Source organism: Gouania willdenowi, chromosome 22 (assembly GCF_900634775.1).
Source record: "Gouania willdenowi chromosome 22, fGouWil2.1, whole genome shotgun sequence".
NCBI lineage: Eukaryota > Metazoa > Chordata > Actinopteri > Blenniiformes > Gobiesocidae > Gouania > Gouania willdenowi.
Window position 1 is genome coordinate 16,504,637 of NC_041065.1, and position 16,950 is coordinate 16,521,586.

The 16,950-nt window shown below is 37.9% G+C and overlaps 2 protein-coding genes across 3 annotated transcripts in view; both read right to left on the reverse strand.

Annotated features, from left to right (window-relative positions):
* Nucleotides 1-245: 245 nt before the first annotated feature.
* LOC114456493 (tumor necrosis factor alpha-induced protein 2-like) lies at nt 246-9,653 on the reverse strand. The gene is made up of 12 exons (XM_028438278.1): nt 9,634-9,653; nt 8,561-8,850; nt 4,998-5,643; nt 4,485-4,596; nt 4,291-4,413; nt 4,111-4,205; nt 3,948-4,040; nt 3,627-3,759; nt 2,434-2,556; nt 2,206-2,364; nt 1,250-1,371; nt 246-833 (listed from the first exon to the last, which is right to left on the reverse strand). Exons 2-12 carry the CDS (start codon nt 8,736-8,738, stop codon nt 689-691), a joined length of 1,929 nt encoding a protein of 642 aa, XP_028294079.1. The 5' UTR covers nt 8,739-8,850; nt 9,634-9,653; the 3' UTR covers nt 246-688.
* A 1,057-nt stretch (nt 9,654-10,710) lies between these two features.
* exoc3l4 (exocyst complex component 3-like 4) overlaps nt 10,711-16,950 on the reverse strand; it is a 40,230-nt gene continuing 33,990 nt past the window's right edge. For both annotated transcript variants that reach the window (XM_028438894.1, XM_028438895.1), the window contains 2 exons: nt 15,074-15,192; nt 10,711-12,900 (listed from right to left, as the gene is read on the reverse strand). In XM_028438894.1, coding sequence (XP_028294695.1) covers nt 12,681-12,900; nt 15,074-15,192 — 339 coding nt within the window. In that variant the 3' untranslated portion in view covers nt 10,711-12,680. The remainder of the gene's footprint in view (nt 12,901-15,073; nt 15,193-16,950) is intronic.

The following is a 16,950-nucleotide window of genomic DNA, read 5'->3' on the forward strand; positions in this document are numbered from 1 at the left end:
AACAAAAAGTAAACAAGCAGCTTTTTGTCATTAGGGTAGGGCAAAGTAAAAAAAAAAAACACATTATGTACTGTATTTACAGCTGCAGTCAGACTTATAGACTCATACAAAACTATGTTCATGTTTTACACAGCGGAAGGCAGAGAAAACACTTAAGGAGAACATGCAAACCCCACAAAAAGAGACCAGAGACTGTGTAGATTACAAATTAGTGAAGCAGTAATACAAATAACAAAATGGTGTTGAAGTAAACTCTTTTTATAGATTCATATACACATAACGTACCAGTGTTTAGACTGTAGAAAGGATGGGAAAACCCTCAGAGAGAACATGCAAACTCCAGATAAGACACTAGGGATTGTACAATCTGTCAAGCAGTAATGCAAAAAGCAATATAGAATTGAATCAAACTCATTTTAGGTTTTTGCATTTCATAATTTGTAATATTTTATACACACGCTCGAAACATATACACAGTATATTTTTATCCTCCAAAAAAAACCCAATACATAGAATTGAATTACAAAGGCTGTGTAAAATCTTGTCGAAACCTATGAAAATCAACAAAAAAAGTCTCATAAAACTGACCAAAAGCGTCTTTCAGTCTCTAATGCAAACATTTATTCAGCATGCAGCAGTGAAACCAATAACAAAGGAAACTCTGGGACACGTGGAGCATCACTTGAAATCATTTGACCTTGGAGAAAAACAGACTGGTTTGGACGCGGTTGTTGACTTCCTTCAGAGCGTCGGAGAAAGAGTCTCTGATGGTTCTCTGGTCGGCTTTGGAGAGGTTCGGCTTGAGTTTGAGCAGAGAGATGACGTGTCTTTCACTGTAGACGTAATAATTACCAAAGATAAGATGGATAAGACATGACAACATAATGTATATTGAGACAAGTCAAAACAAGACAAGACGAGACTAGACAAAATTAGAGAGGATTCCATATTGTGGACCAAACAGGATGAGATGAAAAAAAAAAAATATTGAACAACTTTACATAAAGTATGACATGACAAAATAAGACGAAACAGAACAAAACAAACATATATAACCTATAGAAGAGAGACAAAAAAGAAAAGGAGTAAATTTAAAGCTGTTTGTTCTATGTTTATACCTTTTTCCAGCTATTCAAGAGTAAAAAATAGCCTCTTCACTGTCAGTTTAGGTTGACTGCAGCCTACTTTTTCCTCAATGCATTTTTCTTGGTGTTACATAGAAGGAGAGATATTTCTAGGTAGGACTCACCTGAAGTCAGGGTGAGCAGATCCCAGTTGAGCGATCTGGATCTGTATAGCGGGAACATCCTGGAGTTTCAGCACCTCTGCGATTTTAGTCAGGATCTCCTTTAACCAGTCATTCTGTGAACCCTGAGGAGAAACCGCAATGAAAGAGGTCACTAACATTTTAGGATTTTATTCCTTTTATGAACCCTACTGAGAAACTGCAGTGATATGAGATCAGTCTCATGTATGAAATATGATACCTATATTTCTATGAAGGCTATTCACATTAATATCCCTTAATCTCTTATTTCTCATTCATCATATTTTCTATTGTGTTGTGTCCCTTTAGGATTTCAACTTTTATATCCGTCTGCATTGTTAGTTAGACAGAAATGCTGATTACTTAGGAGATACTAAAACCTGGAAACATCCGGAAGCACTTCAGAGACATAGGCTACTGGAGACTACTGCATATTTACAAGTTTATGAATATTTGTTCATTTCACCCTCTCTTCTCGCTGACCGTGAGCTTCTTTGGATTTTTACCGCGTCAGCACTTTTTGTTTTAGGGACTCTGTTTGAGGTTAAAGTCAACCGATGGTTCTCATGGGAGTGTAAACTTCCCCGTTTTAAGGTGTCTTCCTTGTTCAGCTGAAGTCATTTGTGGATCTTTAGTAAAATGGTTGATAGTGGCATCCCAACGCTGCACCCACTGACATTTTAAAAGTCTAATTTCTCCTTTTAACCTGCTCCTTTTCACCTCCAAAATCCATCTATCGTAATGTTTCTGGTCTTCTTAGAAAAAACATCATAACTTTCAAGGAACTGGACGACACGTAACGAAGCACAAAGCACTGGGAGCGGAAATAAAAAGAGTTAGCCTGATGTGAATGCTGATTGCCTGAAAGTTTTAAAATGGCGATGCCCACATATAAAGGGTATTGGAGGCTAAAAGTCGATATGAATTGTGTGATTTACTTGAAGTTTGGTGAAGAGGTGCTGCAGACTCTCAGCGTTGTTCATCACTGTCTCATACGCTTTGTGCTGTCGCTCTTTGTCCTTCAGCTTCACGTCTGCTCTCAGCAGCCGTGTGACGTATTCCCTTGTCACCTCCTGATGGAGTCGCCCCATCAGCTCCTGAAGCAGAAACACAGTTACGCCTTTAACAAACGCTGCTGTCGCTCACTTTGAGTCATTGATCCTTACCTGATGGCAGGTCGGCGTCGAACCCTGAAGCTCGTGAATCTGCTCTTCCAGAGCCTTCAGCAGTTTGTTGAACTGGTTTTTGTTGTTGAGCCACTCACTGGTTCCTAGTTTCTGATAGTGTGGCTGCAAGTTTTAACCATGGGAATTATTACATTTTATTAAATACAGTTTAACTGTAAAGATGAAAACTATAATGAATCACATTTCTGAATCTAGAAAAACAGTCTCCTCCAAACCTTTTACTGTTGTTTTTGACAGTCTGTGCCGCCGCCACCATTGGCGTCAATTACATTTTTCAGTTTGAATTACGTTTTCAGTTACCCATGTTCCATTGCAATTTAATTACGATTACAGTGACCAGCATTTTTTCCAAATACAAATAAATTACAATTATTTTTTATCCTCAGAAAATGAATTACAATGACATTCTCAATTACTAAAGTTCAATTACAATTAATCACAATTACTGAGCCTGAAATAAATCACCTAATAAAAGTTAACCTTCCTCTTGTGTTAGCTTTCTGTTAGCATCTCTTATGATAACGAGTCCTAAATCAGCTGTAAAATACAATAATAACAAATATCTTTCATCTAATTTATTTCATAACTCTTGGTTACCTCATTAGGCTTCCTAATCAATGAAAATATAACTTTTTGTATTTTTGCTATTGGTTTCTAAGCCTTTTTTGTGTCAGTACACCCCTAGATTTAAATTTTTAAAAAATAAAAAAAATATATGAAAACTTGATATGAAACATATTTTAATAATTGTTAACTACGTGTGTAGAATTGTACATATAATTGTAACATGCCCCCCGAGTTTTGCATTAAATTATAATGGACGATATTTATGGAATTTTAAAGTCAATTATCTGAATTCAATTACAATTTCATTATGATTATGACAGCAACAGGTTTTTTAAATTACAATCATAATTACACCATAATTGTAATTAATGATCAATTACTCGATTGCAATTAGAATCTCAACTGACTAGAGGAGGGAAAACATCAAAGTTTCTTTATCCATGAACATGACGGCGTTTGGAAGGAAATATGAAACAGCTGCTACAGACTGTCCGAAAATGGCCTGAAAAATGTGGAGGAGACATTTTTCCTCGTTTAAGTTAAAGAGCTGCTTGTCAACTGTGTACATTAGACAATAACATACCCTAGCTCTAAAATAAACTCACCTTCAGCTCTCTGTGCACAGGGTTTAATAAATACTCGTGAGCAGATTGTTTCATGTCCATAAGGATGGACAGACACTCTTCTCTGACGACCTCTGAGAACAGATGTCTCTTTGTCTCTCTGATCAGGACGTCCCTGCAGAACAAACAAAGAAGAGTCGTTTTTAATACTCAATGGAGAAAATCAATTGCAACATTGTAAATATAGAGAAATAAAGTGATTGGGCAAATGGAAATAGCAGAAAAAGCTATAAAACCTGTAGGAAATTTAACATAAGCACATAAAAGTGAATACTTTTCCTCACAGGTTTGTAATGTCTATACCTGAATTGTTCGATGCATCCCAGGTGTGCTTTAATCTGAGCTTTGCTGTTGGAACTGTACTGTCTCACCACCTTCTCCTGGAAGACTTTGAACCTGCAGCATTGTTATGATTAAGAACAGTTCATTGGAGGATTACACCTTGATTTAACCATGGCTGTGTTACCTTTGCAGTACACTCGTCAGCTGGTTTGACAATTCCTGAGCTTTTTCCAGGTCTCCTGTTACTGTCTGCGCTGAGGACACGCCACCATTGACCAGCTACAGGAACACAGAACCAAAGATCTTTAGAAACCACTCTCTGATGTCCTTCTCATCGTCTCTCCTGTTTCTGCACATCTTCTACCTCAATGATGTCGATGGCCAGTGAACTGACGTAACAGCCGTCCTCCATCTTAAGCTTCATTCTTCTGTCGTAATTTTCCTTCTCCTCCTCCAGCACTTTAGTGTTGAAGGTGTTCAACTCAGTCTGAAAGCCCGACAGTGCGTTACTTCTTTATGAACCGTGAGAGTGAGGGATATTTGCTCTTCTTGTGTTACCTGCATCTTGCTAAGGTACTGCTCCACCAGAGGATCCAGGAGCTGCGGACTCAGCAGTTTGCTCAGCGATGCCAACTTGATCTCATCGGCCAGCTCTTGCTTCTGAAAGATACTGAAATGCACAGATGGTCACAGAGTGGAGGTCTCCAAACTGATCCATCATCCTAGTCTTATAGCAAAAGTCACAAACTCGTGGTATGGTAACTAAAAGTTGAGACTGGAATGTCTGATTTGACTTTATCTGGTTTCAAACTCAGTTCAAACCATTGATCTCATTTAATCTGATGTTCTTTCACCCTATATTGTCTCATCTCAAATCATCTAATCCCATCTCATCTTGCCTCATAATGTATATCATTGGATTTCATTTCCTTTTCCTAGATGAGTGTTTTCGGATTGGGAACAATTTGATATTCATCTTGTCTCAGTTTTTCTTATCTCATCTTTTGTCTTGTCCCTAATAGTCTCATCTCATCTCATATCACCTGACTTAATCTCATACTATTTCCTTACCGTGGATAAAATTCGTTAACCCAGCGCAGTAGGAATGTGCAGTCCATGTCATCCAGTCCAAACTCAGCAATTATCCTGAGCCGGGCACTAAAGATCTGGTGATACTGGGAGGCGTAAAAGTTGCAGATGTCCATGCTTGGTGGGTAGCATTTCTTCAGCACCTTTACCACCAGCAGCAGGTCCTCCTTCATCTGTCGGCCCATGTTCTGAATTTCGGCCCTGATGGAGGAGTGGTCGTCCAGCTGAATGGGCGAACAGTTGCAGGGGTTGTCTATGCGATCCTCAATCAATGATCTGAGCATCGAGTCGTGGTGCATCCTCCAGCGACACGGCCTCCATGCTGGAATGCCAACACGTCTGTGTTCCCACAGCAGGTCCTGCTTCTCATCCAGTGTAATGGCCCCCACCGCAGAGATCAGGGGGGCCATGCTGGTGTGGTCTTCTGGGTTAAGTGAGAAACTACTCTGCACAAATTGCAGAACCTGCTTCTCCAGGATTCCTCGATCTTCTTCAAGCTTCAAGACCTTTTCGTCCTCCTGATGTATCTCTGTTGTGTTCTTAAAGAGATCATTCTCTCTTTCTATCAACAGCTGTGCGGCCTCAGAGAACTGCTGCTCCTGCAGGAGCTGCTCGAATGTGGGAACAACTGAGAGGGAAACAGAGAGGAGGCCTTGATGAGGAAAATCAAATTAGGCTAACAAATACAACTTTAATAGTACCTGAAGGTGGTTGAACACAGATATGAACATTCAAGAACAGAAATGTGATTTCAAAATAGCAACAATTTGTTTAAACTGGCAAATAATGGGCATGACAAATCGTGAATGTGGTTCAATTTGCAAAAATAAGTATGAAATAAATGTCAAAAAGAGATTAAAAGTGACAATAATGGGTCAACATATGCGACATTAGGTGGGAAAAGTGGTGGAAAGAGTTTACAAGTGCCTAAAATGTCTTGAAAGTGGACCAAATTTGAAGAAAAAGGATTGAAATTTGATTGGGAAGTGGCAGAAATGGCAGTAATGTAGCAAAAATGCATTAAAAGAAGCAAAAACATGTCAAGAAAAAGTTATGCAAATAGGTTAAAATATTGCACTTTTGGTGTAGATGCAGAAAAATTGTAAAAACAAGCAAAATTGGTCTCAAATGGTTAAAAAAAATATTCTTAGTTTCTTAAAGGCATCTGGCGATCCCCTCCCAGTGTCTCGCTACCCCAAATGGGGTCCTGACCCCAAGGTTGATAACCCCTGACATAGACCACGTGTCAACTCATGGCCCGGGGGCCAAATCCGGCCATTGGAGCTTCCAATTTGAGCAGCAGGACAAAGTAAAATTGACAGAGCAAACATGAATTATTGTGTAAATTAAACTCATCAATATTTGCAGGGGCTCGCAATTTTCCCGGTGCATATATCGCATGATTGCAGTTGATGATGGTGAAGATGATGGTGAACTTCTACAGCTCCATCATCCAGTCCATCCTCTGCTCCTCCATCACCATCTGGTACGCTGCAGCTACGGCCAAGGACAAGGCCAGACTGCAGCGTATCATCCACTCTTAAGAGAAGGTCATCGGCTGCAATCGGCCCTCCCTCCAGGACCTGTACGCCTCCAGGATTTTGAGGCGTGCAGGAAAGATTGTGGCCGACCCCTCCCACCCCGGTCATAAACTGTTTCAATCTCTCCCTTCTGGAGGGAGGTTTCGGTCCATCAGGACCAGAACCTCCAGACACAAAAACAGCTTCTTTCCCTCTGCCACCATCCACATGAACACACCCCAAGTCACCCACTGAACCCCCCCACCCGATCAAAACCTCCATGATGACATTATCTGCTGCACTGTATATATATATATATATATATATATATATATATATATATATATATATATATATATTCTATTTATCCTTTATTCTCTATCTATCTGTGAAGTCCAAACCATCCAAAAAAGAATTAAAAATATTTACTTTCTTATTTCCGCCTTTTGCTTCTCATCTTTTTCATAAAGTAAATAATTTTCTTATGCTGGGCTGTCTAGTTGCGTGGGGCAGGGCCTTAAAAGGGCGGTGCACCATCAGGTCGGGTTGGATCAGCTGGAGACGCTGCGTAATGAGCAGGGGACGTCACCTCAGAGCAGCAGGGCGCACAGCGCGAGCGGAGCCATCCAGCTGACACGAGAGTGCAGTGAATGAGAGAGGAGCAGAGACGCCACCGGTATGTTAATCATTGGTTAATGTGCGTTATGGATAAAATGCTCGGGGAAGGTATTTGTTTGACAGACAGGTCAGCGCGTGTGGGACAGGTGCGCGTGCGCAATGCACTAAACTGCGCAGCAGATAGGATGGTCAAATCAGTGACACGTCATCCTTTCTTATTAGAATAATTTGATTTGAGTAGGGTTTAAGTTAATAAAAGGACTATGTGGTTAAATAACTAAAGTAAAAATGATTAAAAGTAAGTCTTTAGTTAAAGATAAAGAAAAGTTCCAGGTGATGTCATAAGTTGAAAATTATTATAGTTTGTTTAAAGTGATTGATATTAATACTTAACACTTAGTGAAATGTGTGTTTACAGTTTAATTAATAAAATAAATAAATAAATAAATGCAATGCAATTTGAGAAAATGTAATTGAGAATTCAAATATTTCATAGAGCAAGTAAATTTCAAACTAAGGATTTATAATAACTATTTATAAATTAAGCACATTTTAGGTTTGATTTTTAGTTGTGTATTGCTTTATTAGGTGAGTATAATTTGAGCATACTGTTTAATATTACAAAAACATTTACTTTAAATCAGGAAAATGGATCAAGTTAACTAAAAATAACAGCATGAGAAAATTGTTTATGCTTTGATTCTAACTTTCCCTCTTCTTCCTTTGTCCAGGTTAACAACCTGCTTAACCTGCTTAACCAAGGAACAGTTAAATAAACTGTCAACCAAGCACAGAGTTGTTCTCAGCGTCCTCTGTCTTCCTCTCTGGCCCTTCAAGTTGGGCAGTGGTGATACAAACACATACAAACTTGACACTATCCTTTATTTATCCCTCATCCTTTATATTTATCATTATTATTATTATTGTTGCTGGGTTGTTATTTGTTTTTTTTTTTGTTTTTTTTTTTGTTTTGTGCGCCAACTACCAAGACAAATTCCTTGTACTGTCCTTAAAACTGTACATGGCCATTAAAAACATTTCTGATTCTGATTTTTAATGTTAAACAGTTGAAAAAACTCTAAATTCGTACAAAATTCTTACATTTTCCTCAAAATATGACATAATATTTACTTTAGTTTAATAGCAGTTGGACAGAAAATCTAAGAAATTTAAAGTGAAGAGCCTGTTGGGACTGATATCTATCACTTATTGCTTTGATATGGTTAGTTTCTTACATATTTTTTATTTTATGTATACGTAGAAGTGCAAACTACGGCACAATAATGTTAAAATAACATCATTTTTTTTACAAGAAATTAGTAGCCCACTCATAAGATCAGAAAGTGTGTCTAATAAAGTTACCAGTGAGTAGGTGTTGTGTCAATCAGGGTGTGATGTTAGTGTTACCTATAGAAGAATGCGAGGGAAGCCTCTCTCTGTGTGGAAGCTCTGCATTGATTGGTGTCTGAGGTCCATCACTGACAATCGCTCCGGTCCCTTCAGACGAAGCAGACAGTTTCCTCCTAAAAAAGTGAAATTTCTTCATGAAGCAAGCCAACAATAGGTCCCTGGACCGACTTCGCATCTCCTTGACAATCCAATGCAGGCGCAGTGCTGGGTCCAGCTCAATATTACTTGGGTGGCCAAGGCAGCCCAGAGAGTAGCTGTGGGATGGCCACGGAGCACTGTCAAATGTTCTGTTGAGAACAAAAATGCAAAACGTAAGCTTGTTGTTTATTCTAAATTTACATTAACATCAGCAGTTTAGGTATAAAATATCTGATGACACAAAAAATGAATTAAAACGATATGCTGCAAATATGTTCTAATAAGTAAAAGATTGTCAAATTAAACAATATAAACACTAATGAAAATAATAATAGTACATTGAAATGAAAAAAACTATTAACTATTGAATAGCAATAAAAATTCCAGCTGGTGCTTTTTCATGTTCATGTTTTGAGAATAATAACTTTTCCAAGTTGAATACAAAAAAAAAAAAAAATTAACACACACAAGAAATCAAAACACAAAGTAAATTTAACAAAAATACAGAAAATCTTAATGAGCAGAGAGAGAGAGAGAGAGAGAGAGATGTGAAGTGACCAAATATGGCATTAGATTAACAAAATGGTGAAAAAATGAAAAGGAAGACGATGAGACAGAAACAGAAAAAGTGTGCACATAAATTAAAACTCAACATGTGCACAAAAATCACAGAATGATACAACAATCACATGTAGGAGCTAAAATATAAGGCATGGTGAAGCATATTATTTATTGTTCACACTTAGCACAAAGCAGAGAGAGATCCACAATAACTCCAAAAATAAAGACAGTAAAAGAACTCTTAGGGATAAAAGGCTGCTCAACTACCACAAACCTGCAGGAAAACATCTCCAAAGTAGTGAACTTGGAGTGTGTGGACAAAAAATAATAGATTGAGGAGATGAACATGAAGCCAATATAGACAGACTTACCCTGATCGCACACACACAGGATGCTGTGACTCAGTCTGTGAGAGGGGCAAGAGGGTAGTTTTATATGGAGGATGGGCTCCTCCTACTTACACACCCCCACACGCACGCACACATCTGTTTTTAGTCTCAAGCTGAGCCAACACTCTGCTTTTAATCATCAGTGGGATGCCTCTGCAATGACTAGACAATTCACACAAGTTGTATCTAATAAACCAGTTTTTTTTTAATATCTTCTCTGCCTGACGAGGTCAATCTAAAGGTTTAATTTCACCTTTTGAAGAGTGGATTATGGAAACACAGATACAGCCCCACCATCACTGGACAAGCCAAAAAAAAACCCCATGACCTAGAAAAAAGACTAAACTTGGGCTACTGTATGTGGAGCTTCCTTTTCAGTAAAATCTGTAAAAATAGATGTTTTTTTGTAAAATTAGAGAAAAAGAGTTTAAAAAAACAATCAAAATGTGTGTCGATATGTAGACAATGTTAGACTATTCTAATATATAAAAGCTGAACTTAAAATCCTAAATGCCATTGTTAGGGTGGGACAGTATTGAGGCTGTGATTGGAGGAGGTGTGTGCTTCACTGTTGATTTACACAGTCAATATAATTAAGTACTAACACAACCTGCATGTTCAGACTCACTGTTCTCTGCTCTCTGTCTGGTGCAACCTGGGATTTAGTCCTGCTTACTTTCACTTTCATTTTTAGGTCTGTGTAAGAGGTGTGGTGAGGTGAGCCAACGCTCATTTCAGTCATTTTACGGAAGAAAAGGTGTAGTAATACACATGTTTCTACACACATATACATAAATACATACTTTAACACACACGTATATTCCAACACATCCGACAAGTGATGACGCTGCAGGTGAATTTTTCTTCCCTTTTTATCAACTATAAATCCTAAACTTCAAAGTTCCAAATTGTAAATGAGGATCGTTCCGTAGTATTCTCTCATATAACCTTCAAAAAACTCATCCACACGTTTATGATGATCACATATTTCCTATGAAGTGTGGTGTTTGAAGGTTTGGCATTAAAGATAGATAGTCATGTTGTCATTTCACGCACATACACTGAGAAAAAAAACACTGTTTATTGTTTTTTACATCATTGTTAAAATTTACACAATTGTTTTCTATCCATATCATTTTATTCTAAAAGATATGAGTTAGTCAGAGTTTTAGAAGTTGAACATCAAACCTTTATACACACAGCACATAATGAGAGAGCAGTATATTGTGTGCAGTGACTTAGGAACTGATTCATATGCAGTATTTACCGGAATCACTGCAGCCATTCAGTGCACGGCAAAGTCAAAGTGTGCAAACATTTGCATGATTTGCATTGTTGCTGTTCGTAATTTGACACCGTGAAGCCACACTGTCTTTGCTTTTGAGGAAAACGTCATTTTAGGAGCTTTAGGAGCTGTTGGTACAGAGAAACTCTTTCAAAAAAACCTAAAAAGATCTCATTAATAAAGACTATTACAAACAACACTTTAGTTCTCATATCAAACATAATATCCAGTGTTACATACACATAGGTAAAAACATTGTCTCTCAAAAAGACACATCTCCAACCTTTCAGAGACATAAATGTCCACAAAAAAATAAGGTACGGTAATACCACTGCCTGTGATCTTTATTAAATACTGAGAAAATAAGGGCTGACATTTTTTAAACAAGTTTTAATCATTTGTAGAGATCGTTATGGTTCATTGACTGTAGCGAAGCCAGACCATGTGAGTTCTCCTTAAAAGTCAGCCTTAAGATAATTCTCTCCCACCCCCCACCAAGACTTCATCAACTAACAGTTTCTTCCAAAAACCCTGGAGACAAAAGACAAACTGAACCAAAAACCCCCCATTTACCTTCATATCAAAGGGCTGACTAACACCCCAACTTCATCAAAGAGACCCCTACGGCTCTACTTAGCACCCCTGAAACCAATGACAAATACTTAACTTATGTGACAAGATCTAAGGCAAAGTTATTTATTTCTCATGCACTGTTTGATTTCACATCTACACCAAGTAATCGGACTTCCAAGGTTAAAAAAAGTTACATTTTAATGCAACTGGGTTTTTTGTGGAGGGGGTAGATGTTATGTTCATCTTTTTCTCTTTTTTCAATATGGAGAATGAAAGTTGTTTTAATGTCTTGAATGAAATAAATAAATAAACAAACATTAAAGTGTCGATTTAACTGTGATCTTTCTACGTTTGTCGTAACAGCTACCAAGTAATAGATTAAAATGACTCCAGCATTCACTCACTATAAAAGATAAATAATCAAAGTTTATTTCAATATTTTTAAAGAGAAGCTAATTATTTATTATCTGGCAGTATTTTGTCCCAGCATTGTGTCATGTTTGGTATCGAAATGATCAGAAGATTATGCAATATGTAGCTATATTAATTTGACTCTCATATTCTGTTTTTGTTTTAAGTTATTTCTAATATCTTGTTCCTGTTGCTCAAAAGTGGCCTCCACCCAGACATTTTCACAACCAACACCTTTCCATCACATATCACAGGTCAATCGACTACCACAAATGTACATGATTTGTAGTGAAATAATACTGCCACAAGGAGCAGACATTCATATAATGCAGTCTTTGTATCTTTGCCCTCTGGACATCATAGCCTGCTCCCTGGGACACAGCACATAAAGTAACTGCCGCACATAGCTTCACATGCTAAACGTCACACTTTTTTTTTTATTTTACTCTAGTATTTTTATTTAATTAGCATTAATTTAATAACTTGTGGATAATAAATGGTTAAACAAAATGTTTTGTCTGTGGTTAATGTTATCAATATTGTCAGTAAGCTATCGAAGAGTAGACAGTCAGAAAATAATTCACACCCTGAGTTATTCGGAGTTTATCACAGCAATTTCTTTTTATAACCTGATGATGAATTTAATTCATTAATAAATAAAAACTCCTCAAATTTATACATTTTCTGTACAAAATCATTCTGGAGCGTGTCATTACTGTTTCATGAGAATCATTCATCTTGAAGACACAAAGTTCTCCCTCTAGCTATCAGGCCTGAGGACGCTGAGACAGAACAGAGGCAGGTTGGACAGAAAGTCCGTGTTGACGGTGACAGGTATGTCTCGGAAAAAAACCTGACTTTGATCAGTGTCGACTGTGCCGCGGCCATTTTTCAGGTTGGAGAACGTCTGCAGGATCAGACGATGTTCTCGACCCCTCCGGAGGCCTCTGAAGTCCAGCAAGGCCATCAGGTGCTTCTTACTGCAAAGATAGACCGGAGACACCCGTTAAACTTTAAAGATCATTTTTATCGTTTCTTTATATCTATCGTGTTGTCTTTGGTCTCACGTGAACAGTTTGAAGAGACATTCAACTCCTATGAGTTAAACTGAAATATTGTTCTATTTAATAATTATTAGAAGGAATGAGAGGTGATTTAGAATCTGCATATGCAATGAAAAAGCACTTTAAACTCACGCTTGTTGAGGTCGACATGTTTGGTGAAATGTGTCATAGTGATAACTCATACTTATGTAACTCCAACTGCTTTGAAGAGCTAAAAGTAATTCAATGGTTTCCATGGTAGGTTTACATGCTACATCCATCCAAGTCTCATAGTCATTTCTCATCTCAGGTGCAATGTCAAAATCTGTTTACTGTAATGTTTCTGTTCTTCTTAGAAATAACGTCATAATGTCCAAGAAAGTGGATGACACGTAACTAAGCACTAAAACATCAGGTTTAAATGCCATTTAATGATAGATTTTCTATGGGAGTGGAAATACAAAGAGTTAGCCTGCCCACATATAAAGGGATATTATGTGTGTTTGAGGCTAAATGACTCCAAAGACATTTCTGACTGAAATAAATAAGTCTTATTACTCAGCTTTAGACCTATCATCTAATATGCCTTCATGTATAGCTTTATAATTAGGTGTTGAGAGCTTCTAATTTTCATTAGTGACAGAAATCACTTCCTGAAACAGAAATGGCATTATTGTTATCATTCTTATTATTAATTTAAACTTTGGAATATGACTTATAATATAACGTCAAATCAAATCAAATTGAGCTTTATTGTCATTTTGCCAAGCTCACATAGTAGTGCAGACAAGATGAAATAATGTTTCTCCAGGATCCAGTTAAAAAGATACATATCTTCCATACTACACATACCGGTATTTAACATGGACTAAACCCTCACCTGCAGCTTTTGGGACAATATCATGCATTTAAATTGTACTTTTCACCCTATAAAACAGGCTGTGTTCTAATATCTATTAAGTATAGCAAAAAAGGTTAGAGATGTCAAATCTCACGCAATGCAGTGTTGCGTTATTTCAGTGGGATTTCGGAGGCTTTATGTGTTTTTGGAGACAATGTTTGGAGAAAACATCAAATATTGTAAAGCTGTGAAGATTCCCACGTGTTTTAGTTCAAACTTTGAGATAATAAACGTTTTATTTTGACTATAGATGATGAATATTTCAAAGCGTCAGACAAAGACTGACCTTTGGATTTGTTAATTTCAGAATATTATAAGAATGAGCGCTGTAAGCATATGAAGTGGAACATGGTAACTAAGACAAGAGAAAATTTTGAGGCTTTTTATGAACAGATTATTTTAATATTTTACATTAAAAAATGATTCAAACTTCAGAGTAAAAAAACAAAGGAAAGCTTGAACTATTTTATAGTATTTTGTTGCCCAGGGGAACTCCAGTTCTGTCCTGAAGAGCTCCTGTCACACAATGTTCCGTTGTGGAAGTATTGTTGTAAGATACACACTGCTGCTCACATGCAGTAAAAAGGATGGTTTCCTCTTTTAGCGCTGAATGAGCAAATGAGCAAGAAAGTTTTGGCCACTGAACAAAATTGTGAGGCTGTGCCAACTGATCACCAATCAGTGATAGTTGCATCAACAGAGCAGCTAAAGAGCCACAGGTTGATGATGCCTGGAATAGTCGCTGTGCAAGTTTTTGTTTTGGCAGCACAAGTTTTTGTTATTAACAATCCTTTTGGATCCAGTTGTTGTTCCTGTGCATTCACGTGGGAAATGAAACCTGGACCGCGGCCAAAGGCTGGCCGGCCGCTGGGACATCCAGGGACCTACTTTTGTGTAGGTCTCAGTCAGCTTTGTCTCACTGCACATTAACGCTCACTTTCCCACACGTCAAAAAACAATCTGCCTCGATAAAACTAGCAATTCATATTAATGATTAACTTTCTCATGTTGTAAAGGCATTGCTTGGGAAGTCTAAATCAGTGAAAGACATTGTATTTACTGTCATCAGCTCAGTTGAAAAAAAAAAACTATATCATTACTAAAATGTAATCATTTTGAATACGGTGCGTGAAAAATCACAATAGATGTGTCACCAAATGTGTCATTTTTTATTTTGTTTCATTTGTTTGATGTGTTCAGAAGGTTTACCTGAAGTCTGGGTATTTCAGTACTAAAGGCCAGATGTTGTCCTTGATCTCCGTTTTCTTACTCATGATGATGGTGCTCAGGTCGTCTCCAACAGGGTGGAGCCACTCATACAAAGAACCCTGAGGATGAAACGATCCTTCAGTCAACACAAACTCCAGTGTAAGGAAAATTTACAAAGATTTTTTTTTTAAACACACCAGTAAAGCTCCAACTTGCTTGCCATACTTATTGGTCAACAACGTGACACCTACATACATTACATGTATGCACTCACTTTGAACTGCAAACAAAATTAAAGCTGCGAGCGGCGTCGTAGGGTCCGAAGGAGTGGCCGGGGTTGGTAACCCATGTGTATCAAATATGAGACAGTTTGAACCTTGTATATGAGAGTTATATCGGTTGTCTATTATGGCGTGAGCCATCTGAGAACGCAAAGCATGATGGTTAATTTTCACATTGATTCTTGTTTAGGGATGGACAGTCATCATGTGCATCAAATATTAGGCTGTTTGAACGTTGTATATGAGAGTTATAGTGTTTTTTCTATTATGGCGTGCAAAATGGCGCCAGTCGAAAAAACCCAGTATGAAAGGGAAAACCAGTTAAAAATCACTCTCAGTGAATTTGATGCGAATCCATTGAAAAATAGCCAAGATACAGCATTTAGAATGTGATGACGAAGGATTTTCCGGTGACATTATAGGCCCCTCCCACTGATCACGCGGCACCTTCTGACAACGCAAGGCATGATGGGTAATTTTCACATTGAGTCTTGTTGAGGGATGGACAGTCATCATGTGTAGTTTGAACTTTGCATTTGAAAGTTATTTCCGTTTTTCTTTTATGGCGTACTAAATGGTGCCAGTCGCACCACGACCAAACCGTAATGTATTTTGTAAATTATTTTGATGATTTTTAATCTTCAGTGGGTCCTTAAGTGTTTTGGCCAAGTTTGAAGTGAATCGAGTGAAGCCCCTCAGACTAGTTTGCGCAAAAGCAAAACGCCATGAACCCAAGATGGCCGACTTCCTGCAAAGTCATCTGTAACTTTTTTCTCATCTTGGGGTCAAGAGCACATGCGGCAAATTTCATATGAATAGGACAAACCTGAAGGTCGTGCGGATCCATCACAGTTTGTGTGTGTTTTTTGCTTTGCATTTGTAATGCGTGCACGACCAAACCGTTAGAGACGCCCAAATTCTTTCGATGATTTTTCATCTTCATTGGGTTCCAAGTGGTCCGGCCGAGTTTGAAGCGAAACACATGGAGCACCTCAGACTAGTTCGCGCAAATGCGTTTTTCGGCATTTTTCGTCCCACACAGCGGGGAATGAATCAGTTTTGCTACAGACATCTCGCAAAATGTGTTGCAAAAGTCAAGCAGCGCAGATTCACGCAAGAAAAGTAGTTTGTGCATCTGTAGCGGCAGATTGGAGAAGTTGTAACCGGCGAGTTGCGGTTGTAAACGATCATTTACGCAAGTCATTAAAAAACATGTGCATAAATGTTGGATTACAAGTTTGCAGCTGTAACTTTATGTCTCGACATTTTTTCCCATCATTTGTGACATTAAATTTATTTCACGTGTGTGTGGAATTTTTAAACACAACCTCACATCACATTCTACAAGCGCTCACATTTTGCTCGGTACTTTGACCTGTTTCTTGTATCCCTTGGATTTTTGCCTCTGCCTGTTCCCCTTCTACCTTTTTTTTTTTTGATTAAACCATTTATAAACTCTTAGCCTTTGGTCCTGTGTTTGAGACCTTTTCAGTTGTGTCCAGCATAAGGCTGAGATTTGCATCTGACTTTGTCTTGACTTAGCATAGCTTAATTAACTTATCTCAACTTAGTTTGTCTTGGCTTGGTTTAGTTTAC